Genomic DNA, 25,593 nt, shown 5'->3' with positions numbered 1-25,593 from the left:
AGATTCCAAGAAGTGGATTTTTTGAGTTAAAGTGAATGCACATTTAAAATGTAGATAGATAATGACAAATCAGCTTCCAAAAAGGCTATAATTCCTACCACCAATATATGAAAGCCTTTGTTTGTATCCTTGTCACTTATTGGATATTATAAATCCAAAATATTTTTTTGGTCATCTGATAGGTGAAAAATTATACTTTGTTGTTTGAACTTACATTTCTTGGTATATTGATGAAATTGTTAAGCATTTTTTTATTTCCTAGGCTTTTAAGGACTCCAATTCTTGATCAATCATCTGCTGTTTGATTTTAATAATTCTGGTTTTTTTTTCCAATAAATAATTTGTCGAGCATTTGTAGTGTGTGTAGGGTACCATGCTAGGCACTGTGGCAGAATAATAATCTCTTATTTTTTCAATATGGTGCTTATTTACTAATATTCACTTTCCTACTTCTCAGAACCTTGGATTTACTGACTTGTACCAGGCATACATTCTCTAGAAACACTTGTGTGTACTATAAATAATATAATAGCTAAATAATGGCTGTTGAGATATAAAACTTTACAAGTTCTCTCTATTGAAACAGTCTATCTCAGGAATGTAAGTATAACATTGAAAAGTGTGACATTTAGATTACTGAAATACATATTGAAACTTTATTATAAATATTACTTGAAATTCAGCATTCTGATAAGTCTTTTCAATTATTGTGCTTTGTTATCTGTTGAAGTGGGGAATGAATGAGCTATTTCAAATCAGCCTTACATTCTGGCTAATCTACAAAGCATATATTGCACTGTAATTTATACATAATGCTGTTGGCTAGTTCTTGTAAACTCTCAAAAAGGTATCTTTAGGGTTGCCTGGGTGGCTCAGTGGGTTAAGTGACCAACTCTTGATTTCTGCTCAGATCATGATCTCAGGGTCCTGGGATCCTGTTGGATCCACACTCAGGGAGTCTCTCCCCACTTGCACATACACACACATTCTCTCTAAAATAAATAATTTTTTTGGGTATGATTCCATTTTATTTATTCTTTTTTATGACATGTTAGTCACCATACAGTAGTACATCATTAGTTTTTGATGTAGTGTTCTATGATTCAGTGTTTGCGTATGACACACAGTGTCTCTAAAATAAATAAAATAAATCTTAAAAAAAAAAAGGGAAAGAATCTTCAATCTTCATTTTTTCCTTTGTATTAGAAAAACCTATAGCTTCCTTTACTTGCCACATGATGGCAGTCTTGCATCTTAAATTAGGTGAAAGGCAGTCCAAGTTAATAGAGGTTCAGATTTTCAGGATGCTGCCCAAGATCTAAACATTGGTAATTTTCAACCTGGAAGCTGTTTTTAAGGTTCATTTGAAAGCCAGCTTTTTGTAGCTTGGAATGTGTTTCCCATGGAACAATGCTACAAATGGTGGGTAGGTTTCTAAATTGGCTTAACATATTTAACCTTAAGTCTCAATTTATTCTTCTGCTTATTTAAAATTTTTAAAACTGTTTAAAAAATTGTGGAAACTTTTACACATGAATTTTGAAGTTATGGTTTTAAAAATTTATAATATAGTTATATAAAAAATATGCTGTAAATGTAGGGTTTTAGCCTTTCCTGTATTTTAATTTTCACATGTCCTTTCTTTAAATTTTTAGCTTCAGTTGTGGAAGGACAAAAGGGTATCATTCCTCGAGCTATCCAAGAAATATTTCAAAACATCTCTGAAAACCCTAGCATTGATTTTAGTATTAAAGTGTCTTATATCGAAGTATATAAGGAAGACCTAAGAGATCTTCTAGAATTGGAAACATCTATGAAGGATCTTCACATCCGAGAAGATGAAAAAGGAAACACAGGTAAAGTAGCCTACTTAACTGATAGCCTTCATTAGCAAATAGATGTGGTTTAATTGAGTTTCAGGATGTATTCCAAAGAATCTTTAAAACAGACATTGAAGCAAAATGCATTTGTTTTTACTTTAAAATTGGGTAACTTTTTGATTACCAATATCCATTAAATCACCCAGGTGAAACATAGTTCAGACAGGTTGGTAAGATTAAGTTAATAAGTTGTAATTCAAGGTACTTATTTTCTATAATTGCCCCTGCTCTGAGTTGATCTCCAACAAGACTTCGAAATAGGCTAAATTAGTTTTCGTGCTTTTTTTTTTTTTCCCCTCCCAGAGTTTTCCCCAGAGTGGGGATGGCTTCTTCCTTTGGTGTTTGTCCAAGTTGTTCCAGAATTCTCCTTTCTTCCTCTTTGATTTTGTCCCACCACATGTGTTGCCTCCTCCCTCTTTCTCTCTCTCTTTTTAAAATTTGCACCATTTACGTGTTTTCTTCTCCATATTGACACTGTCCATCGTTGTGCTTCTTGTGGTCTGAATCTCTATGCTAACAACCTGTTAATTTCATCAAATATCCATTTGTTTGGAAATAGGAGAAGGTTAGTTGGGTCAAAGTATAAGTATTTTAAAGAATAAGACTTTCTGCTTTTCTGATTTAAAGGGGTAATATGTTCAGCATAGAACATTTTGAAAACATAGGAAAGTTTAAGGAAGAAAGTTGAAGATCATCTTTAATCCCAGAACCCAGAAAGAACAACTTCTGTTTTTGGTGTGTTTCCTTCTAGATTTCTTTTTCTGTGCACATATAAATTTTTTTAAAATGTACTTAGAACCTGACGTGTAACATTGTTCCTTATTTTTTCACTTAATATTTGTTTTGTGGGCGTTTTCACACACTGTTAAATATTTTTCAAACTTATGACTCTTCGTGGTCATGTGGTAATTTTGTCTTTGGAGTGTATTATGCTTTTTAAAAGTAATGCTCCATTCTTGGACATTTAAGCTGTTTCTAGATTTTCACTATTATTAACAACACTGACTTGGGTGTGTTTCTCTCTTAGAAAAGATACTTAGGTAGAACCCTTCTTGGAGATAAAGGATCCCACCTGAGGAGTCACTGACTCCTTGAGGAAATTTCCTAGCAGTTAGGAAAGTAATATCATTCAGAGTGCCTTCCAGGGGCAGTGAAGTTTGTCCTCTTAATTGGCCTTGTCTTGGCAGCCCTGGCATTCCTCGATGTTTGGAGAGAATGGTTTTTGTTTTGTTTTTTAGAAAGAAAGCAGACATAGTAGTCTATGGTCTCAGTAGATAATTCAGTATAGTTTCTCTTTTTTGGACAGACTTCAGACCAATGTTTTGAGCTCCTATATCGTATAAAATATAATTATTGAGTGTTTTTATCTTCTGTTAAGAAGATAACAGAAATGACACATGTTTATTGTAGAAGAGTCAAATAATGCAGAAGTATACACTATCCCTCCTGATAAACTTAATAGCTAATATCAGTTCTGCAAAAGTTTTGGGAAGATGCAACAAATTGTCTTAAGACCAATTGGCATCTGTCTTATGTAATGTTCCATTCACTACCAAAGTGTATTTGTTTGACATATTTATTTACTTCCTGTGTGTGAGGCAATGTTTCGTATCCAGCCTGGGATGCTGCACCGTCAGTATCACCGTGGAAGCTTTTTAAGAAATACTGTCTTTCGGGCCCCACTTTTCAGAAATTCTCATGAATTTGTCTGGAATGGGGCCTGAGCCTTGCTACTTTCTCTTTTATAAAACTTCCAGGTGATTCACAGCTGGGTTTGAGGACCAGAGATCGTGCTAAGCTGTAGCCTAACGGGAAAAATTTATGAAAGTTACCCTTTGCTTTACAGTTACATTGTCCTATTTTATAATTGCTGATCTTTTAGCATTCCCCGTTTGTAGTATAGGTTCTAGAACTTTAAATGTTCTCAGTTGTTAAGGTGTCATGTTGGAAATAATGAAAGCAAAATGATCATTTTTCAAGAAGACAGTGACATGACAGGATCTGTATAAAGAGGAAATGGGACACTGTAATTCAAGCACAGAATCAGGAGCTTTACTGCTCTGATTCAAATCCCAAATCTGCCTGCTGCTTTTTGAAATATGTTTGAATATAAACAAATAATGTGGGCAGTAAGCTTTGGCTTATTTGCGGCTCTTATTCCACTGTTCTTGAAATAGAAACTTTTTTTTTTTTAATTGCCATCACATTTGTTTATCTTATACTCTGCTATTATGTAGGGCATACCTGTTTTTGTTTTTTGTTTTTTGTTTTTTTTTTTTTTTTGACAGACAGAGATCACAAGCAGGCAGAGAGGCAGGCAGAGAGAGAGAGAGAGAGGAGGAAGCAGGCTCCCCGCTGAGCAGAGAGCCCGATGCGGGACTCGATCCCAGGATCCTGGGATCATGACCTGAGCCGAAGGCAGAGGCTTTAACCCACTGAGCCACCCAGGCGGCCCAGGCATACATGTTTTTAAGATGACTAATCAATTTTATTTACACTGAAGTTGTCATTTATCATTGGTCATGACCACACGATACCAAAAACCATAAGCCTAAGGATGACTTGAATATTAACAAAACTCAAAAGACATGAATTTCTCTTCATTAATCTACTACTGATTAATTCTTTTGAGTTTTCTGTTTAATTTGGTTTTTTTAGTAAGTCTATTAGACTCTACAAGTCAAAATACTGGAATAAAGAGCTTTTCTTTAGTCAGCCATCTTAAAGAATTGAGTGTGACTCCAAAGAAATCAGATTGTTTAAAATATATGTATATATAACTTCTTTTAGAATGTAAACATCAAAATGAGTGCTGTCTGTTAAAATCGTTCCTTTGGGAGATTATCTAAAATTACTTAATGAATTTGCTGACGTCACTGTTGTTTGAAGTGCTATTGATTTTTTTATTTTTAAGAGCTTTTCTGGAAGAGATTATGCTGAGTGAAATAAGTCAAGCAGAGAGAGTCAATTATCATATGGTTTCACTTATTTGTGGAGCATAACAAATAGCATGGAGGACAAGGGGAGATGGAGAGGAGAAGGGAGTTGAGGGAAATTGGAAGGGGAGGTGAACCATGAGAGACTATGGACTCTGAAAAACGATCTGAGAATTTTGAAGGGGTGGGGGGTGGGAGGTTGGGGGCACCAGGTGGTGGGTATTGTAGAGGGCACGGATTGCATGGAGCACTGGGTGTGGTGCAAAAATAATGAATACTGTTATGCTGAAAAAAATAAAAAAAATTAAAAAAAAAAAAAAAAAGAGCTTTTCTTAGCCTGGGCAGTTCAGCCAATATTAACTGTTGTAATTGGGTTTTGATTAAAATTTGGTTTAAAAACTTGCTGTTGCTGTTTTAAGTGATTGTTGGGGCCAAAGAATGCCAGGTGGAGAGCGCAGATGAGGTGATGAGTCTCCTGGAGATGGGGAATGCAGCCAGGCATACAGGGACCACGCAAATGAACGAGCACTCCAGTAGATCACATGCGATTTTTACAATCAGCATCTGTCAAGTGGAGAAAAACATAGAGGCAGGTGAAGACGGATCGTGGTACTCTCGTCGGCAGATTGTCTCGAAGTTCCACTTTGTGGACTTGGCTGGCTCCGAAAGAGTAACCAAAACAGGGAATACTGGCGAACGGTTCAAAGAATCCATTCAGATCAACAGCGGGTTGCTGGCTTTAGGCAACGTCATCAGCGCTCTCGGGGACCCCCGCAGGAAGAGTTCACATATTCCATATAGGGACGCGAAAATTACCCGGCTTCTGAAAGATTCCCTGGGAGGCAGCGCCAAGACTGTCATGATCACTTGTGTCAGCCCATCCTCCTCAGATTTTGATGAGTCCTTAAATTCCCTCAAATATGCCAACAGAGCCCGCAACATTAGAAACAAGCCCACCTTAAACTTCAGCCCCGAGTCAGACCGAATGGACGAAATGGAGTTTGAAATTAAGTTGCTTCGAGAAGCTTTGCAAAGCCAACAGGCTAGCATCAGCCAAACCAGCCAGATCCATCCAGAGGAGACTTCTGAGAGAAACAGGATCCATTCTCTGGAGGAGCAAGTGGCCCAGCTGCAAGGCGAATGTCTGTGTTACCAGAACTGCGTGGAGGAGGCCGTTACCTTCCTGGTGGACCTAAAGGAGGCCGTCCGACTGAACCCAAAGCAGCTGCACAAACTGCAGGAGTGGCTGAACATGACTCAGGAGGTCAAGAAGGTGGTGTTCACCTCCTTCAGAGGGAGCCACGGCCTCGGCAACCTGGGAGAAGGGCCTCAGCATGTTACAGTCCTCCAGCTGAAGCGAGAGCTGAAGAAATGCCAGGTACGTGGATGCCTTTTGTTGGTGGCTTGTTGGACGACTCCTTTTACTGGGGCAAGGGTCATTTTGGAACCTCAGAAGTTTTTCGAAAGGATTATGTGTGAAATCTCATTTGCCTTTGCTCAGTTACTTCCCTTTTCCTACCGCTTTGTCCTCTTAATTGACACCTTCTCAGCTCCTTTTCCTTTCTCTTTTAATATCTTCACTTGGTATATTTATGAAGCAGAATCTTGCGGACCTGCTCATTGATTTAGAGGATGAAGAGAAACACAATTTCAGAAAACAAAGTGAAGTTGTACGTTAGTGAGTCTTCATTCCTCTTTGGGTCGGTGGTTCTTGAAGGAAAAAAAATAAACTTCATCCTTGGAGTGTGGAATGCTGGTTTTTTTGAACAAGCAAAGAAATCATCTTATTTGACAGTATTTAAGGGATGTGGGTATACGTATTCATATTATATAAATGTACATTGAATTCAGAGTTACGCTTCTCACCTTTTATTCACACACAGTATGGGAAGATTTTATGTCACTGGGGAAATCATGGGAAACAAGATACATCCAGTCCTCTTTACATGGGGGTCTAGACAAATGGATATTCTCCCAGTTTTTGAAAATAGGAAAATGCGGGGCACCTGGGTGGCTCAGTGGGTTAAGCCTCTGCCTTCAGCTCAGGTCATGATCTCAGGGTCCTGGGATCGAGCCCCGCATTGGGCTCTCTGTTCGGCGGGGAGCCTGCTTCCTTCTCTCTCTCTCTGCCTGCCTCTCTGCCTACTTGTGATCTCTCTGTCAAATAAATAAATAAAATTTTAAAAAAATAGGAAAATGCATAGTTAAAAACATACTAGTTAGAAATCATTCCTCAAGACCTTTTTTTTTTAAAGACCTTTTTATATGTATTAGAAAGAAACCTCTATTATAGCAGCTCTTAAAATTTTGTTCACAAGATTTCTTTTTATTTCTTTTTAAAGATTTTATTTATTTATTTGACAGAGAAAGAGAGAGAGAGAGCACAAGCAGGAGGAGCAGGAGAGGGAGAAGCAGGCTTCCCGTTGAGCAGGGAGCCCAATGCGGAACTTGATCCCAGAACCTGGGATCGTGACCTGAGCTGAAAGCAGAGGCTTAACCATCTGAGCCACCCAGGTGCCCTGTTCACAAGATTTCTTTACAATTTTAAAATGAAGTCCTCTAGGGGTACCTGGGTGGCTCAGTGGGTTAAAGCCTCTGCCTTTGGCTCAGGTCATGATCCCAGGGTCCTGGGATCGAGCCCCGCATAGGGCTCTCTACTCTGCGGGGAGCCTGCTTCCCCCGCCCCCCTGCCTACTTGTGATCTCTGTCTGTCAAATAAATAAATAAAATCTTTAAAAAATAATAAAATAAAGTAAAATAAGGTCCTCTAAAGAGCTTTTGTTTATGGGGACTGTATCTATTAGTATTTACCACATTAGAATTAAAACACAAGAATTTAAACAACTCACTCAAAACTAACAGTAGTAACCTGATTACATGTAAAATAAATAACTTTTTTTCATGAAGGATAACTATTTTCCAAAACAAAAGAAGTTAGTAAGAGTGGAATTGTTTCACATTTTACATGTCTGGCTTAATAGAAGGTGGGCGGATTTTCATATCTGCTTCAGCTTTCGGTTCGCGGCAATATGTTGTTTTAGTTGAAGTACATGAAGAAAAACCAGCTTCATATAGATTTGTAGTTGGAAGGGAGGACTCTTTTAGTGGCTTTTTCAGATAATTATGGATATTTTGTCTTTGCTATTACACCAAAACTCAACCTGTAGAGATTTCCTAATGGTTACTGGCCGTGTGGAATTTGAAACTGTCTTTGTTATATGAATATTTATACCTTAAAATTTACTGTATCTTGTACTTTGGATCTTTTATCACATGATTCTAAATTGTCACTTATTGGTCATGTGGAAAATATTTGTTTACTAAATTATGCAGATCTTCCAAATGTTGATGCCTATCATTAGACAGCATCAAGTAATTACATTCACTAATCTTACCTACTGATCTTACCAGCAGGGTCTATAAGTATTGGAACCCATCAGACTTGCAGCAGAAATGTATTCCAAAATTCTAATTTTTGCATGAAACTTGAATTTTATCATTTGCAGCAAATATTGTTGTTTCCCTTGAAATGATGGTTTTCTTTCTTTTTTAAAAAAGATTATTTATTTATTTATTTATTTGACAGAGAGAGACACAGTGAGAGAGGGAACACAAGCAGGGCAAGTGGGAGAGGGAGAAGCAGGCTTCCTGCTAAGCAGGGAGCCTGATGCAGGGCTCGAACCCAGGACCCTGGGATCATGACCTGAGCCGAAGACAGATGTTTAACCCACTGAGCCACCCAGGTGCCCCCCATCAAGATATTCTTAAGTGAAGCTGGCATTTGTTTGTATTGTGAGTACATGGCAGTGAGGAAGACAGTGACTCCTGGTACAGTCTGGTGACATGTCCCCTATTCCCGCTAGGAGTCAGCAGTTTTACACACCCTTATGTACCATCAGTGCAAATGTCAGCATGGTAAACAGGGAAAATATTGGCTTAATATTATTAGGAAAATAGTTTTGATCTCTTGGATGCCCTGAAAGCACCTAAAGGACGCGCCAAAAGGGTCTTTGCTGAATACACTATGAGGACTGCTGGTTCTATCTCAGAGATTCTGATATTTAAATATAAGCATTTAAAGTAATACCTCTAAAATTATGGATTTTTTTTTTTTTTTTAAAAGCAGTGACTCTGCCCTACCTTCCTTATAGATAGGGCAAGCCTGGCCCTTCCTCCTTGGTATAAGACACTGGCAGAATGGGAAGTATGGTTGATGGGAAGCTTGAACTTTGGGGCACTGTAGGGGTTTGGAGTAGGAAGTGCTTTTCCTTCCTGCTACTAAGGTGCCTGAAAGTAGAAACCCATAAAACCCCTTGGTTGAGGATGGGGTGGATACTAACTTTTTCTCTCCATCTGTTGGAAACCCTGAATTACACTTGCTCGAGATGATGCGTTCAAGGTTAAGACTTTCCAAAGATATTAACAGTCTTGGTGAAAAAGGGGATCAGGAGCAAATGATTTTCGGGAATGCTAGCTAGATTAGAGAGAACCCAGACTTCTCAGGACTTTGAAAGTGCTAGTGGATGCTATTAATCTTCAAGTGAGAGACAGAATGTTCAGTATTTCCCAATTTTATTTTTTTTTATTTTTATTTTTTAAAAGATCTTATTTATTTATTTATTTATTTGACACAGAGAGAGATCACAAGGTGGCAGAGAGGCAGGCAGAGAGAGAGGGGGAAGCAGGCTCCCTACTGAGCAGAGAGCCCAATGCAGGACTCAATCCCAGGACCCTGAGATCATGACCTGAGCTGAAGACAGAGGCATAACCCACTGAGCCACCCAGGTACCCCAGTATTTCCCAATTTTAAAAAATGGCTTTTGTCTTTTTGGTCTGCCATCTTGCAGGATTAGTAATCCTGAAACCACTGAATAACAAATAGACAAATGACAGCTGTCATTCCTCACCCTGTATGTCTCTTTAAAAAGTTGTTTTTTAAACTTCCTTTTCTGTTCTTTTCTGTGAGAGAGACAGAATAAACACAATAGTTAAGAACATAGGTACCCAAACCCCCAAGGTTTGAATCCTGACTCCTTTGCTGCTTCGCTCTGTGACCTCAGGCAAACACTTTACCTCTCTGTGCTTCAGTTTCCTCATCTATAAAATAGAAACAATATTAACAATATTAACAAGCACCTTGTAGGTTGTTGTGAAGATTATTAAACCACTAGTTCCCATAAAATGATGAGAATGATGCCTGGCCAGGAGTAAGGCACCATAAATACCAGTTCATTATTATCTCATTCATTTTTCACCTGCCTGGGCTGACTTAGTGACAGCTAAGTGATTGGACTTAGTAGTTGTATGCAGGGCCATGTGCCAGGGGTTACTGTGAAGGCCACTTGATGAATTCTGTGCAGGGAGATAGCAAGTCTATGCAGGGAGAGGCGTGGATGTTCTCTTCGCTCAGCCCTGCTCCCTTGAGCCTATTACACAAGCAGATAAGTACTTTATTTTTTAATTTTTATTATTTTTTTAAAGATTTTATTTATTTGGGGCACCTGGATGGCTCAGTGGGTTAAAGCCTCTGCTTTTGGCTCAGGTCATGATCCCCACATTGGGCTCTCTGCTCAGTGGGGAGCCTGCCTGCCTCCCTTCCTCTCTCTCTGCCTGCCTCTCTGCCTACCTGTGATCTCTGTCTGTCACATAAATAAATAAAATCTTAAAAAAAAAAGATTTTATTTATTTATGTGACAGACAGAGATCACAGGTAGGCAGAGAGGCAGGCAGAGAGAGAGAGGGGGCGGGAGAAGCAGGCTCCCTGCTGAGCAGAGAGCCCGATGCAGGGCTTGATCCCAGGACCCTGAGATCATGACCTAAGCTGAAGGCAGCTGCTTAACCAACTGAGCCGCCCAGGCATCCCAGTTATAGCTTATTTTATGAAAGAAGTCACATAGGTCCTATACATGTGTGGAGTCATAAGGACTAATAGGGTCATGTGTCCTTTCCTTGTTTGGTCATTTGAGGATCCCAAGCAGAGCAAAGAAGGGCCTTACCCTAAGTGCTACTATGAGGCTGTGGCAAAATCAAGGCAGGCCTCAGGCTGTGGGTTCTCAGTTCGGGGGCCCATCTACCCTGATGCCATTGCTTGAGAAGTCACATACATAGCTTGTTTCTGTGAATGAAATCTTATGTAAAGTGAATACTCATTTTTGCAAATCAGCTACTTGTTCTTGTCTTTTCCTATAGCTTAGAAGAAAGAGCATGGTCTTTGGATTCAGATAGGCCCTGGGCTAGAAGATCAGGAGTTTAGTTTATCTACTGTGTCATCTTGGGGAGAGGCCTTAATCTCTTAATTTCTTCATGAAAAAGTAACCCTGTCTATTCAGTGAGATATTTTTAAAATGTCAAGTCATTATTTGGCATAGAATAGACTCTTGACAAATGTTACGTTTCTTTCTGTTTATTTAATTTAAAAATTGTTTTACAGTATTATTTGCATATCCAGGTTTATTTGAAAACAGGCACAATTCATTAGAAATTAAGAAAACTCTTTGTTTAACCGTATTTTTAGACCTCTTCAAAATATCTCTTCATAGTGAAAGTGCATAAAATTAGCAGATATGGGGCGCCTGGGTGGCTCAGTGGGTTAAAGCCTCTGCCTTCGGCTCGGGTCATGATCCCAGGGTCCTGGAATCGAGCCCCACATCGGGCTCTTTGCTCAGTGGGGAGCCTGTTTCCTCTTCTCTTTCTCTCTCTCTGCCTGCCTCTCTGCCTACTTGTGATCTCTGTCTGTCAAATAAATAAATAAATAAATCTTTTTAAAAATTAGCAGATATTCTTTATTTAAAAATCCAAATGCATTCTTTTTTTTTTTTTTTAAAGATTTTATTTATTTATTTGACAGAGATAGATCACAAGTAGGCAGAGAGGCAGGCAGAGAGAGAGAGAGGGAAGCAGGCTCCCTGCTGAGCAGAGAGCCCGATGCTGGGCTCGATCCCAGGAAACCCGAGATCATGACCTGAGCCGAAAGCAGCGGCTTAACCCACTGAGCCACCCAGGCGCCCCCCAAATGCATTCTTAACTCTATAGGTCAATTTGGAAAATGTGACCTCTTTGATTTTTTTTTTTTTAAGATTTTATTTATTTATTTGACAGAGAGAGATCACAAGTAGACAGAGAGGCAGGCAGAGAGAGAGAGAGAGATTGGGAAGCAGGCTCCCTGCTGAGCAGAGAGCCCGATGCGGGACTCGATCCCAGGACCCTGAGATCATGACCTGAGCCGAAGGCAGCGGCTTAACCCACTGAGCCACCCAGGCGCCCAACCTCTTTGATTTTTAAAAGCCCACATTAAAAATCTCATGGCACTTCTAGCAAACTTGTAAAAATCTTAACTGAGTTCACTCTAGAAACTGAGTAACTTTTTGGTTTTAAAAATCAGGAACTAAAACCAGGAAAAATTTTCTATCATTACAGTAATTAATTCTTAGGTTATAGTCATGCTAGGTCCTCGACACTGTTTCTTTCTCCTAACGAGGAGAGAAAAATCTTGAAAGTGAATAGGATAAGAAAAATTTCAAGAAACATCATCAAATCGTCAATAAATCCCCAGTTTCTGTGGTAATTTCTGGGCTCTCCTGAATGTTTAACCTGGTGAATCTCTTGTGCTCTCTTTCCCTCCTCCCAGTGTGCGCTGGCTGCCGATGAAGTTGTGTTTCATCAAAGAGAACTGGAGGTGAAGGAACTAAAGAACCAAGTGCAAATGATGGTCCAGGAAAACAAAGGCCACGTGGTATCTTTGAAAGAAGCGCAGAAAGTGAATAGATTACAGGTAGAGTTTCTTAATGTATTTAGAGCGGTAGATTTAGTTGAACTAGTACTTCACTAAACAGGAGCATTTTATTTATTTATTTAAAAAAATTTTTTTTATTTATTTCTTTTTAGCACAACAGAATTCATTGTTTTTTGTTTTTGTTTTTGTTTTGTTTGACAAAACCTTTATTTATTTTTAAGTGAATAATATGACACAAAACATTTTTTGTAGCCACTATATATGAGATACAATATTCAAAGATGATGCAAAGAACCCAGAAAAATAAAATAAATAATCTATTAAATGGTATTTTTTTTTTAAATTTCTTTTCACCATAACAGAATTCATTGTTTTTGCACCGCACCCAGTGCTCCATGCAATATGTGCCCTCCTTAATACCCACCACCTGGCTCCCCCAACCTCCCACCCCCCGCCCCTTCAAAACCCTCAGTTTTCAGAGTCCATAGTCTCTCATGGTTCATCTCCCCTTCCAATTTTCCTCAACTCCCTTCTCCTCTCCATCTCCCTATGTCCCATGTCTCCCATGTTATTCGTTATGCTCCACAAATAAGTGAAACCATATGATAATTGACTCTCTCTGCTATTTCACTCAGCATAATCTTTTCCAGTCCTGTCCATGTTGCTACAAAAGTTGGGTATTCATCCTTTCTGATGGAGGCATAATACTCCATAGTGTATATGGACCACATCTTCCTTATCCATCGTCCGTTGAAGGGCATCTTGGCTCTTTCCACAGTTTGGCGACCGTGGCCATTGCTGCTATAAACATTGGGGTACAGATGGCCCTTCTTTTCACTACATCTGTATCTTTTTTTTTTTTTTTAAGATTTTATTTATTTATTTGACAGACAGAGATCACAAGTAGGCAGAGAGGCAGGCAAAGAGAGGAGGAAGCAGGCTCCCTGCTGAGCAGAGAGCCTGATGCAGGACTCGATCCCAGGACCCTGGGATCATGACCTGAGCCAAAGGCAGAGGCTTTAACCCACTGAGCCACCCAGGCGTCCCTACATCTGTATCTTTGGGGTAAATACCCAGTAGTGCAATTGCAGGGTCATAGGGAAGCTCTATTTTTAATTTCTTAAGGAATCTCCACACTGTTCTCCAAAGTGGCTGCACCAACTTGCATTCCCACCAACAGTGTAAGAGGGTTCCCCTTTCTCCACATCCTCTCCAACACACGTTGTTTCCGGTCTTGCTAATTTTGGCCATTCTGACTGGTGTAAGGTGGTATCTCAATGTGGTTTTAATTTGAATCTCCCTGGTGGCTAGTGATGATGAACATTTTTTCATGTGTCTGATAGCCATTTGTATGTCTTCATTGGAGAAGTGTCTGTTCATATCTTCTGCCCATTTTTTTTTTAAAAGATTTTATTTATTTGTCAGAGAGAGAGAGGGAGAGAGAGCAAGCACAGGCAGACAGAATGGCAGGCAGAGGCAGAGGGAGAAGCAGGCTCCCTGATGAGCAAGGAGCCCGATGTGGGACTCGATCCCAGGACGCTGGGATCATGACCTGAGCCGAAGGCAGCTGCTTAACCAACTGAGCCACCCAGGCGTCCCTCTTCTGCCCATTTTTTGATATGATTATCTTTTGTGTGTGTTGAGTTTGAGAAGTTCTTTATAGATCCTGGATATCAACCTTTTGTCTGTACTGTCATTTGCAAATATCTTCTCCCATCCCGTGGGTTGCCTCTTTGTTTTCTTGACTGTTTCCTTTGCTGTGCAGAAGCTTTTGATCTTGATGAAGTCCCAAAAGTTCATTTTCGCTTTCATTTCCTTTGCTTTTGGAGACATATCTTGAAAGAAGTTGCTGTGGCTGATATCGAAGAAGTTACTGCCTGTGTTCTCCTCTAGGATTCTGATGGATTCCTGTCTCACATTGAGGTCTTTTATCCATTTCGAGTTTATCTTTGTGTATGTGTAAGAGAATGGTCGAGTTTCATTCTTCTACATATAGCTGTCCAATTTTCCCAGCACCATTTATTGAAGAGACTGTCTTTTTTCCACTGTATATTTTTTCCCGCTTTGTCGAAGATTATTTGACCATAGAGTTGAGGGTCCATATCTGGGTTCTCTACTCTGTAACAGGAGCATTTTAAATGATAAATGGGAGTGTTTACAAAAATAGGTTTCAGTTGCAGTTTCAGGCAACTAAAAGTGTTATTAGAGTTTTTCCCCTAAATCAGTGTAAGGGGAAAACATTTTTATTGTTACCCTGATTTATCCTTCACAAATAGGAAGATGATATCCAGGAACTTAATTTGCACATTGTATGATGGTTGCATTTTCTCTGTGTCTTTCCATTCTCTTATTTGCCAAGGTAACAGGCAATGTGATGGTGATAAGAGCTGGAAGGTAGACACAAACTTTAAAATTTATTAGATCATCCCTTCATACTCCCATCAGTGATTTGCTCTTTAACTCTGGTTAAATCTTTCAACTTTTCTGTCTTAGCCTCCTATTTAGGAAACAAAACAAATAAGCATAGGGGAAAAAAGGTGAGAGAGGCAAACCAAGAAAAAGACTATTAATTATAGAGAACAAACTGATGGTTACCAGCGAAGGGGGCGAGGGTTGGAGGAAACAGGTGATGGGGATTAAGGTATGCACCTGTTGTGATGAGCTCCGGCTATTGTATGCAGGTGTTGAGTCACTCTATTGTATACCTGAAACTAATATTACCCTGTGTGTTAACTAACCGGTATTTAAATAAAAACTTAACAACATAAATCTTAAAAAAAAAAAGACATAGTAAACTGTCAGCCCCTCACAAGTCCTTAGTTCGTCCTGCTCAGAGAGAGTCACTTTCCTTACTTCAGAGTAATGCTTTCTCTGCTTTGCTTTGTGGTTTTACTATGTATCCCTGAACACTACAGTTTACATTTTGGAATTTTTATAAATTTAATCCTTCAGTATGTATATTCTTTAGTATCTAGTTGCTTTTATTGAATATCTTTTTGTTCTGATTCATCCACAATGTAACTATAGCTTGTTACAGTTTATAGCTATACAGGATTTCATTGTATGAATATATTGCAATTTATATTTCTATTCTACTATTTTTAAAAAATTTTATTTTATTTTTTCAGTGTTCCAAGATTCATTGTTTATGCACCATGCTCAGTGTTCCACGCAATACGTACCCTCCTTAATATCCACCACCAATCTCACCCATCCCCCCACCCCCTCCCCTCCAAAACTCTCAGTTTGTTTCTCAGAGTCCACAGTCTCTCACAATCTCCCCTAGGATTTACCCCAACTCACTTCTCCTCTCCATCTCCCCATGTTCTCTGTGTTATTCCTTGTGCTCTACAAGTAAGTGAAACCATATGATAATTGACTCTGCTTGACTCTATTCTACTATTGATGGACTTTTTTGGTGATGGACATTTTCTTTTTTTTTTCTTTTTTTTTTTTTTTAAGATTTTATTTGTTTATTTGACAGAGAGAGATCACAAGTAGACAGAGACGCAGGCAGAAAGAGAGAGAGAGAGAGAGGGAAGCAGGCTTCCTGCTGAGCAGAGAGCCCGACGCGGGACTTGATCCCAGGATCCCCGAGATCATGACCTGAGCCGAAGGCAGAGGCTTAACCCACTGAGCCACCCAGGCGCCCCATCTTTTTTTTTTTTTAAGATTTTATTTATTTATTTGAGAGAGAGTGCATGCATGAGTGGGGGCAGGGGGCTGAGGGAGCAGAGAGAGAATTTTTCTTTCTTTTTTTTTTTTTTTTGCCTTATAATGGAGAGAGAGGATCTTAGTCAGACTCCACACTGAGTGCAGAGCCTTACGCAGGGCTGGATCTCACGACCTTGAGATCGTGACCTGAGTCAAAAATCAAGAGTTGGATGCTTAACCAACTGAGCCACCCAGGTGCCCCTGTACATCTATATTTTTACTAATTCTTGGGGTCTTTTTGTTATAGTTCTGACAATTTTTGCATTCTACGTATTGAAGATGTGTTATTAAGTACATAGAAATGCATGATTGTTACATCATCCTGGTGAATTCAACTTTTTAATTTTCTTTTAAAGATCTTATTTATTTATTTGACAGAGAGAGAGATCACAAGTAGGCAGAGAGGCAGGCTGAGAAAGAGGGGGAAGCAGGCTCCCTGCTGAGTAGGGAGCCCTATGTGGGGCTCTATCCCAGGACCCTCGGATCATGATCTGAGCTGAAGGCAGAGGCTTTAACCCACAGAGCCACCCAGTCCCCTTTTTAAATATTTTTTACCTTTTCTAATGGTTTTTGCCTTAAAATCTACTTGGGTGTGCACATAGCCCTACTAGCTTTCTTTTGATTAATATTACATAATGTGTCTTTCTCCATCTCATTTTTCATCTTTGTGTGTCTATTTTAGTGGTGTTTCTTAGTAACCAGCAAGTTATATAATTTTATAATCCTCTCTGATGAATTATAATATTTTAATTGGATTACTTAGTTCACTTATGAATTTAATGCCTCTTATATTTTGGTTGTAATTCCACCATTTACTTATTCTGCTCTATGTTCTTTTTTTCTCTTTTCTTACCTTCTTTTGGATTCATTGTACATTTTTAATTTTTCTGTTTTTACTTCATGAGCTCAGGTTTTATACTTGTATTCTTTATGGTTTTGGTGGTTTTCCTGGAGCGTATACCATACGCTCTTGATTGAATAAAGTCTAATATAATTGGTATTTTACCCTTTCCCAGAAAATACAAAGATTCCAATATATGCCATTGACATATACTTTAATTATCTGAATACGTGAATTTTTTATAAGGTCGACTTTTTATAGCTTAGCATTAGCACTGTGAAACTTTTGGGTTTTCTCCCCCCATTTGAACATTGTAGTACATGTGAAGTATTAAGATGAATGACAATTTCTTGTTTACTTAACTTTGTGCTGATATAACAGAGATTGATGTTAGAGCTTGCTGGACTGGATATACCTGAAAAAATGTTTTTTAGAGGACACATAGAAAGCTAAGCCACACATGCGTGTGCACGTGCACAAACACACACACACACACACACATTCTGATACACAATTTGTTCAGCTTTTGATTTCCAAGTTCTTTTTTCTCCTAGGACTATCAGTTACCTATCTTTTATCTCTTTGTGCTTGGGCTTTCTTTGGCACTGAGTAAAGGCTTTCACTTAACCCTACCTGTCACCAGCTCGTCTCCTTTGCTGCCATCTCAGCCATTTGCAATGCTTTGTCCACTTGCAACTTTCTTCTCTCTTGTTACCACTTGGATTTCCCTCAGAAAGGCCAACCGTTTATAAAGACCAACAAATCAGAGTGCTTCAGGATGACAAACCAACCACAGTGTGTGGGGCATTTTCTTTGAGTAGTTATCTCTTCAGGCTCTCTGTCTGTCCTTGCTTCCTTTTCAAAAGATTTTAGCCTTCAGAACGATCCTGGATGCTGGTGAGTATCGTATCAGAAGACTCACCAGTGGAGAAATGAGAGTTTTTGGTACCGTTAAGGTAGTTATGGTTTGGGGCAATGTACAATTTATTTTTAACCATTACACACATATGGAGGTTCTCTATTTTAAAAATGTGCATCTCTTTTCTACAAAGAATGAAAAAATAATAGAACAACAACTTCTTGTGGATCAACTGAGTGAAGAACTATCAAAACTTAACCTGTCAATGACCTCTTCAGCTACGGAACCTTGTGGAGACGGGCCAGACACCAGGACAGCCTCGAAGAGGCCGTGCACTGTACCCTTTGATTCTCGTCTGGGACATTACATTTATATTCCAGCTAGACCAGGTTCCAGGAAGGTAATGTCGAGACATTAATCTCTTTCTGGTTTTGAGATTTAAAAAATATTCTTTATGATATCACAGTGTATTTGCATGATCTCAGCAGGGTTTTTTTCTGTTTGATTTCATGGACTTTTATGCATATTCTTTCTTTTTTCATCAGGCTTCTTTTAAATAATAAATTAATAAATAGGAGAATGTATAGTTATATTTGGAAGAAATAGTTGAAGATGATGTCTATATTCACCAAGGAGAAAAAGCTATCCTTTGCCATCATATTTTCAGACACGCTTTAGTCTGATAGCTTCATGAATTTTTTTTTCTTTCTTTAGCCACACCAAGGTTGTGGGAAGATTAGAGGGTATTTATTTTGATTTATTTGGCCTGTTTTATTATTTTCAAAATGACATTTATCTGTTATTCGGACTTGTCAAGCTAACATAATCAAGTCTCTGAGGATTAGTATGAAGTTTCATTTTAATTTTTGTTTATAAATATTTGCGTGGGTGGTAAATACATGCGTACAGATTTTTCTTGAAAAACAAGGAATCTCAGGACGTCTGAGTGGCTCAGTGGTTTAAACACCTGCCTTCAACTCAGGTCGTGATCTCAGGGTCCTGGGATCGAGTTCCGCATCCGGGTCCCTGCTCAGCGAGGAGTCTACGGCTCCCTCTGCCTGCTTTTCCCACTGCCTGTGCTCTCTTTCTCTGACAAATAAATAAATAAAATCTTAAAAAAGAAAAAAGGAAAACAAGAAATCTCTAGTGGAATAGAAATCTCTAAAGGAAAAGATTAAAAGATTCATGAATTTTGGTTTCTATTGATTAGTTTTATGAAGGGAAATGATTTGTTTGGGTCTCTGAGGGTTACAGTTAAAGGGATGAATAGTAGGAGAGGTGTTAAGAGGCTGTGCCCTCGGGCGGGCTGGGGTGTGAGCAGCTCTGTGCATAGGTCTGCTGTACATATGCCTAAACCTGTGTGAGCCCCAGGGTCCTTTTCTGTCAGACTAGGGGAGATGTTAAGGAGGGTGTAGAGGATTTACATGAGATAGTGAATTGGAAACTGGCACACTGCGTCTCTGGCACATGCGCACGGTTGCATCTCTTGTGTCCCAGGTTCGTGCCTCAGAGCGAGCAAGACAGATGCTCCTTTTACCGGAGAATACTCACCTATTCTGAGTGATTGGGTTTTAACATTTAAATCACTGTTATTATTTTTTAAAAGATTTTATTTATTTATTTGACAGAGATAGACACAGCAAGAGTGGGAACACAGCAGAGGGAGTGGGAGAAAGAGAAGCAGGCTTCCTATAGAGCAGGGAGCCTGATGTGGGACTCGACCCCAGGACCCTGAGATCATGACCTGAGGCGAAGGCAGAGGCTTAACCGACTGAGCCACCCAGGCACCCTAAGTCACTGTTATTATTAATCTCAGCTTTACTTTGTAGAGTTATTGACATGTTCTTTATGGCTAAATACGTGATAAATTTTCGTGGAACATGACAAAGGGCACATTCTTTGCAGGATTCAAATTTGATAACTTAATTCAACTTTAAAATTATATATCTTCTGTAATTAATTAACTATTGGCTAGTAATGGGAAAGAATTTTCCGCTTCTTCTATTCTTTTGTTTTTTAAAAATAACATTTGGGTGTTCTTCCCCCTGATTACAAAAGTCATACATAATTATACTTTCTCAGTCTTTTTCGTTTTTTACGACATACATACATTCATACATACCCTTGTGCGCGCTGGCATAGTCTGAGGAGATAGACTTCTGTGGGCTCTTGAAAAAGGTTAGGCCCTTAGGGGTTCTTACCTCTAGCTGTTTGATTAGACTTGAAACAGACATGACTGGAATAATGAGTTCCATGGTTATTGTTTCAGAAGAGCAGAATCCTTAGTTTTGTTTTGTTTTTAAAAATTTTCCTTCTACCCTGAAAGAGCCCTGTTAGCCACTAAAAGGTGGGGAAAGGAAGAAGATACAAAAGTTATAGGATCAGCAGCTTGGGGGATGGGGGTGGTTCTCTTTTTCCTGGCGTGTGTCCAGGAATCCAGGCCAGGTGTCTTGTTTGGGTGGTTGCTGCAGCAGAGTGAGAAGGCAGGCTCGCGTGGAAAGACACATCGTATGGCCGGCCCTGTCCTGCTTACTGTTCCATTGTTCTAAGAGTGAGGCGGGGGTTTCGTACTGAATACCAGGACTAACTGAATTACACTGAAGAGGACATCTGAAATGCCACTTCATTTTCTCCCTGGAGTTTTGCCTCCTTGGCAGAAGTCTAGCTAATATTTTCTAGCTCTGTTAATTTCTTTTAGAGTTCATTAGCTCTGATATTTTCTTTCTTTTTTTTTTTTAAAGATTTTATTTATTTATTTGACAGAGAGAAATCACAAGTAGGCAGAGAGAGAGGAGGAAGCAGGCTCCCTGCTGAGCAGAAAGCCTGATGTGGGGCTCGAACCCAGGACTTGGGATCATGACCTGAGCCGAAGGCAGCGGCTTAACCCACTGAGCCACCCAGGCGCCCCTCTGATATTTTCTTGAAGTGCAAATAGTCCTCATATGAGGAAATATTTCTTTTGTTCTGTTCTTTATTGGAAATGTATTTTTTTTTAAAGATTTTATTTATTTATTTATTTGACAGAGATCACGAGTAGGTGGTGGGGGGGGAAGCAGGCTCCCTGCTGAGCAGAGAGCCCGATGCGGGTCTCGATCCCAGGACCCTGAGATCACGACCTGAGCTGAAGGCAGAGGCTTAACCTACTGAGTCATCCAGATGCCCCAGAAATGTATTTTTTAAAGGAAATATTTCTTCTGTGCTTGTTTACACATATTGGAGGGAAAGAGCGAAAAGTTCTTTAATTTTAAAAGTATTATTTGTTATGTTTATGGATGTACTTTAATCACTGGCTTTTCTCAACATATCATGAACATTTGACAGTCATTAAGTATTCTCTTATAACATCATGATTTTTAATAGCTGAATAATATTTATCATAGGGGCATACAGATGTGTACCTTTTCCTATCATTACACATTTGTTTTCAATTATTTCCTAATCTGAAAATGGAATTATGGGATATATCTACTTATTCAGAATTCCTAATGAAATCGCACCCCGCAACTAAATAGTTTACAGGTAAATAAAAGGAAAAGTTTCCAAATTATTTATCAAATTAACAGGAAAAAAGAGAAAAAACACCTGTCTCAGTAGTACCAAAAACTTATCTATTGAATCTTGATTTAAACTTAAAAAAAAAAGTACAACAGGTTTCTACTTTCTTAACATGGTAAATATGATACATTTGAAGCCAAGAGCCAGTATTATACATATGCAGGGCACTTTAGAAAGAAAAAATTACAGAGGTGGTCCCAGTCAGTGCTTAGGTATAATATAATATCACAAATGCTGATGAAAACCTGGGTCATTTCATTGATCATAAGACTTACATTTTTTTCACATTTTATCATCTTTGATGGCAGGGTATGTTTTATAATTGATGGCATGTCATGGTTTGACAGCTTTTTTTCCTTCTCGATAGAATAAAAATAATGGTGTGTCTTACAATTGATAGCATTTCAGATTTGATAAAATATGATATAAAACAGAAATAAAAGCAATGGGTAAACTAATACACTTAAAAAAAATTTTTTTTATTTGTTAGAGAAAGAGATCACAAGCAGGAAGAGCAGTGGGTAGCGGGAGAAGCTCCCCACTGAGCAGGGAGACCAATGAGGGACTCGATCCCACGATCCTGGGATCATGACCTGAGCTGAAGGCAGAGGCTTAACTGACTGAGCCACCCAGGCGTCCCTAATATCACTTTCAGTACTTCACATAATTGTATGCTAAGAAAACCAACCAAAGTATTCTTTTTAAAAGATATTATTTATTTGCTAAAGAGAGAGTAAGCACAAGCAGGGGGAGTGGTGGGCAAAGGGAGAGGGAGAAACAGGCTCCTTGTAGAGGAAGGAGCCTGATGTGGAACTCTTTGATCCCAGGACCCTGGGATCATGACCTGAGCCACAGGCAGACGCTTAACCCACTGAGCCACCCAGGCACCCCAACCAAAGTATTCTTGAGGTATATATTTTAAAAATCTTCTGCAATCTCCAACTTCACAAAAGTGGAAATATCTGTAAAATCTTGCTTTTTTCTGAATGAAAATGTCACAAAGTTTCTGTGCATAACCCCACACTACATGTGAACAGTTTCACTAAGATTTTATCTCACAGGAAGGCTTGGGATATTTAGTTTTTGTTTTGCTTTCCTTTTTAATTCTTTGCATACATAGTTGCTCAGGGTGAAGAATGAACACAGCAGAACACAGAGAAGATGTGTCTGCCTAGCTTAGACCAGGTTCCTTTGCTGTGCAGCTCGTTCCAGCAGTATACACCAGCGTCACAGTAGCAAAGTGACAAATTATATCTCATAAACCTTTGTGGAACTGTTGATTGAAAAAAATTTTTTTAAAGATTTTATTTATTTATTTGACAGAGATCACAATTAGGCAGAGAGAGAGAGAGAGGAGGAAGCAGGCTCCCCGCTGAGCAGAGAGCCCGATGTGGGGCTCGATCCCAGGACCCTGGGATCATGACCTGAGCTGAAGGCAGAGGCTTTAACCCACTGAGCCACCCAGGCGCCCCTGTTGATTGAAATTTTGTACAAAATTTGTACAGTGTATGGTGAATGACTTGAGCGACGTTGTAGCGTATCTCATGAATCCAAATCAAATGCATCACTAGTAGGAGATTATCTTTCTGTATGATGATGTGAAACATCAAGTTCAGGTCTAGGTACAACATTTTAAGTCAAATTAGATTATTTTCAGAGAACCAGGTTGCTTAAGGACCTTGGTGAACATCCGAAGTAACTCTGGACTTACTCTGATTCAGAGGGGACATGATGCCTGTTTTCAAATATTTGAAGGCTTTGGGTGCTGGGGTGGCTCAGTCAGTTAAGCATCTGCCTTCGGCTCAGGTCATGATCTCAGGGAGCTGGGATCGAGCCCTGTGTCAGGCTCTAAGCTCAGCGGGGAGTCTGCTTCTCCTTCTCCCTGCTCATGCTCTCTCTCCTCTCAAATAAATAAATAAAATTTAAAAAAATATTTGAAGGCTTATCGTTATTGTTATATTTTGTCTCTAGAAGTAGGACTACAGAGAAGTCGTCTATGGGAATATAAAGAAAGGTTAATCAGTGAAAACTGCCAGAGATGATTTTCGAGGCCCCAGGGCTTGTGAGGGCCCCTGCAACCAATGTTTCAGCAGAAGTTACGTTATAGATGAGAGTCAGATATGGGGTGAATTGTTGAACTCAGTAAGCTTTAAAGTTCTCTCTAGCCTTGTGGCTGTATAATTCTAGGAAAAAATGATTAGAATAAAATATTGGCTTCTAGTTGTAGACACCTCAGTTACCTGAGTTATTAATCAGCTTATTTGAGTACTTACGTAGTGATCAGTACTATTTGGGGTTATGGTTGAAAGTGCTCAAGTGGGGAGCTATGGAATACAGAAGCAATTCAGGGGGAGCAGGACTCAGGACTTAGGTGGGAAGGGCCCAGGTTATAAAACCCTTTGTGAGCCCACAAGAGGCAAAGAACACCTTGTCTTGGGTGGGATGACTGTTAAGGAATTAATTTGCTAAATATCATTAATTATTGTGGAATTTATTTGGTCTTCATTATAAAGCTGGATCATTTGGTTTTCTTTGTAGACAGGAATTTTAAAAGCAAGTTATGATTCTAGAGAACAAAATTTGACTCTGAATAAAAGATTTTATTTGCTCCTGAAATTAATTCCCATTCCTGTGACAAAGAGAAACCCCTATGCCTGTTTGTTGTGCGGGCAAAATGAACCTGTGGGTAATTGTGCTTGTTAAATTAATACTTCTGAGTTGGTTCTTCTGTAAGTAATTCCCCTCCCTACTCCCTCACAGGCCAGGATGGGGAATCCACCTAAAAACTTTATTCTGCATCCGTCATGGTACCCGTATGACAGATGGTCTTATTAGGTGGCCAACAGCAGAGCTACAAAAGTCAGATATTAAGGAATCTTTAGCATTAGGAAGGCTTTTCTGGGAGGGATTATGTAAGAGACTTAAATCACTTGAATCTGTGTTATACATATTCCACTCTATGTTAAAATTTTAATAGCTTATAATTATTTCTGGTAATAAATCGAATGTTTCCTCTAATATTTCATTTGGCTTTTTTGAGAAAAAATTCTGAGGTCCGATTACAAAGAGGTGGTGAAAAAGGAAATATTTGGGGGCGCCTGGGTGGCTCAGTGGGTTAAGCCTCTGCCTTCGGCTCAGGTCATGATCTCAGGGTCCTGGGATTGAGCCCCGCATCAGGCTCTCTGCTCAGCGGTGAGCCTGCTTCCCTCCCTCTTCTCTCTGTCCTTCTGCCTACTTGTGATCTTTGTCAAGTAAATAAATAAAATGTAAAAAAAAGAAAGAAAAAGGAAGTATTTGGTGACTCAAACTAGAATAAATGAATAAAGGCAGTTTCTAATTTTTGTTGTTGTTTTCCAAGGTCATTTAAAAAAAGATTTATTTATTATTTTGGGGGGGCAAGCATGTGAACAAGCATGGGGTGGGGGCAGAGGGAGAGAAAGAATCTCCAGCAGACTCCCTGCTGAGTGCAGAGCCTGATGTAGGGCTTGATCCCACAACCCTGAGATCACGACCTGAGCCAATATCAAGAGTCAGATGCTGGGGCGCCTGGGTGGCTCAGGGGGTTAAAGCCTCTGCCTACGGCTCAGGTCGTGACCCCAGGGTCCTGGGATCGAGCCCCGAGTTAGGCTCTCTGCTCAGCAGGGAGCCTGCTTCCTCCTCTCTCTCTCTGCCTTTTTCTCTGCCTGCTTGTGATCTCTGTCTGTTGAATAAATAAATAAAATCTTAAAAAAAAAAAAAAAGAAGGAAAAAAAAAAAGAGAGAGATGCTTAACTGACCGCACCACTCAGGTGCCCCTCCAAGGTTGTTTTTTGAGAGCTTAAGGTGCATTGCTAATAAAAGCATGTTATAATATAGAAAGTTCCCAGGCTGGGCCATGAAAATCTATTTATCCATGATACATGTTAACTGTGTCACTTACAGCATTAAGTCGGCTATCCCTCACCACCACATGTAAAGTGTGAGTAAATCCATTTGGATTTCCTGCAGCGTAGTACACAACGTGTCATTGCTTCTTATCACACTGTATATGGCTTTCACATGGTTGGGGAGTACCTGTGCTGTGTTTAAGAGCTGTG

General features: G+C 39.4%; 1 protein-coding gene across 1 annotated transcript in view; it reads left to right on the top strand.

Moving 5' to 3' along the window:
• Nucleotides 1–25,593, top strand: part of KIF27 (kinesin family member 27) — a 99,661-nt gene that overhangs the window by 24,416 nt on the left and 49,652 nt on the right. The window contains exons 3-6 of the mRNA XM_047699673.1: nucleotides 1,656–1,856; nucleotides 5,236–6,194; nucleotides 12,444–12,587; nucleotides 18,156–18,362. Coding sequence (XP_047555629.1) covers nucleotides 1,656–1,856; nucleotides 5,236–6,194; nucleotides 12,444–12,587; nucleotides 18,156–18,362 — 1,511 coding nt within the window. The remainder of the gene's footprint in view (nucleotides 1–1,655; nucleotides 1,857–5,235; nucleotides 6,195–12,443; nucleotides 12,588–18,155; nucleotides 18,363–25,593) is intronic.

Source organism: Lutra lutra, chromosome 13 (genome assembly GCF_902655055.1).
Source record: "Lutra lutra chromosome 13, mLutLut1.2, whole genome shotgun sequence".
Classification (NCBI taxonomy): Eukaryota; Metazoa; Chordata; class Mammalia; order Carnivora; family Mustelidae; genus Lutra; species Lutra lutra.
This window is presented reverse-complemented; position numbering and strand designations above follow the sequence as displayed.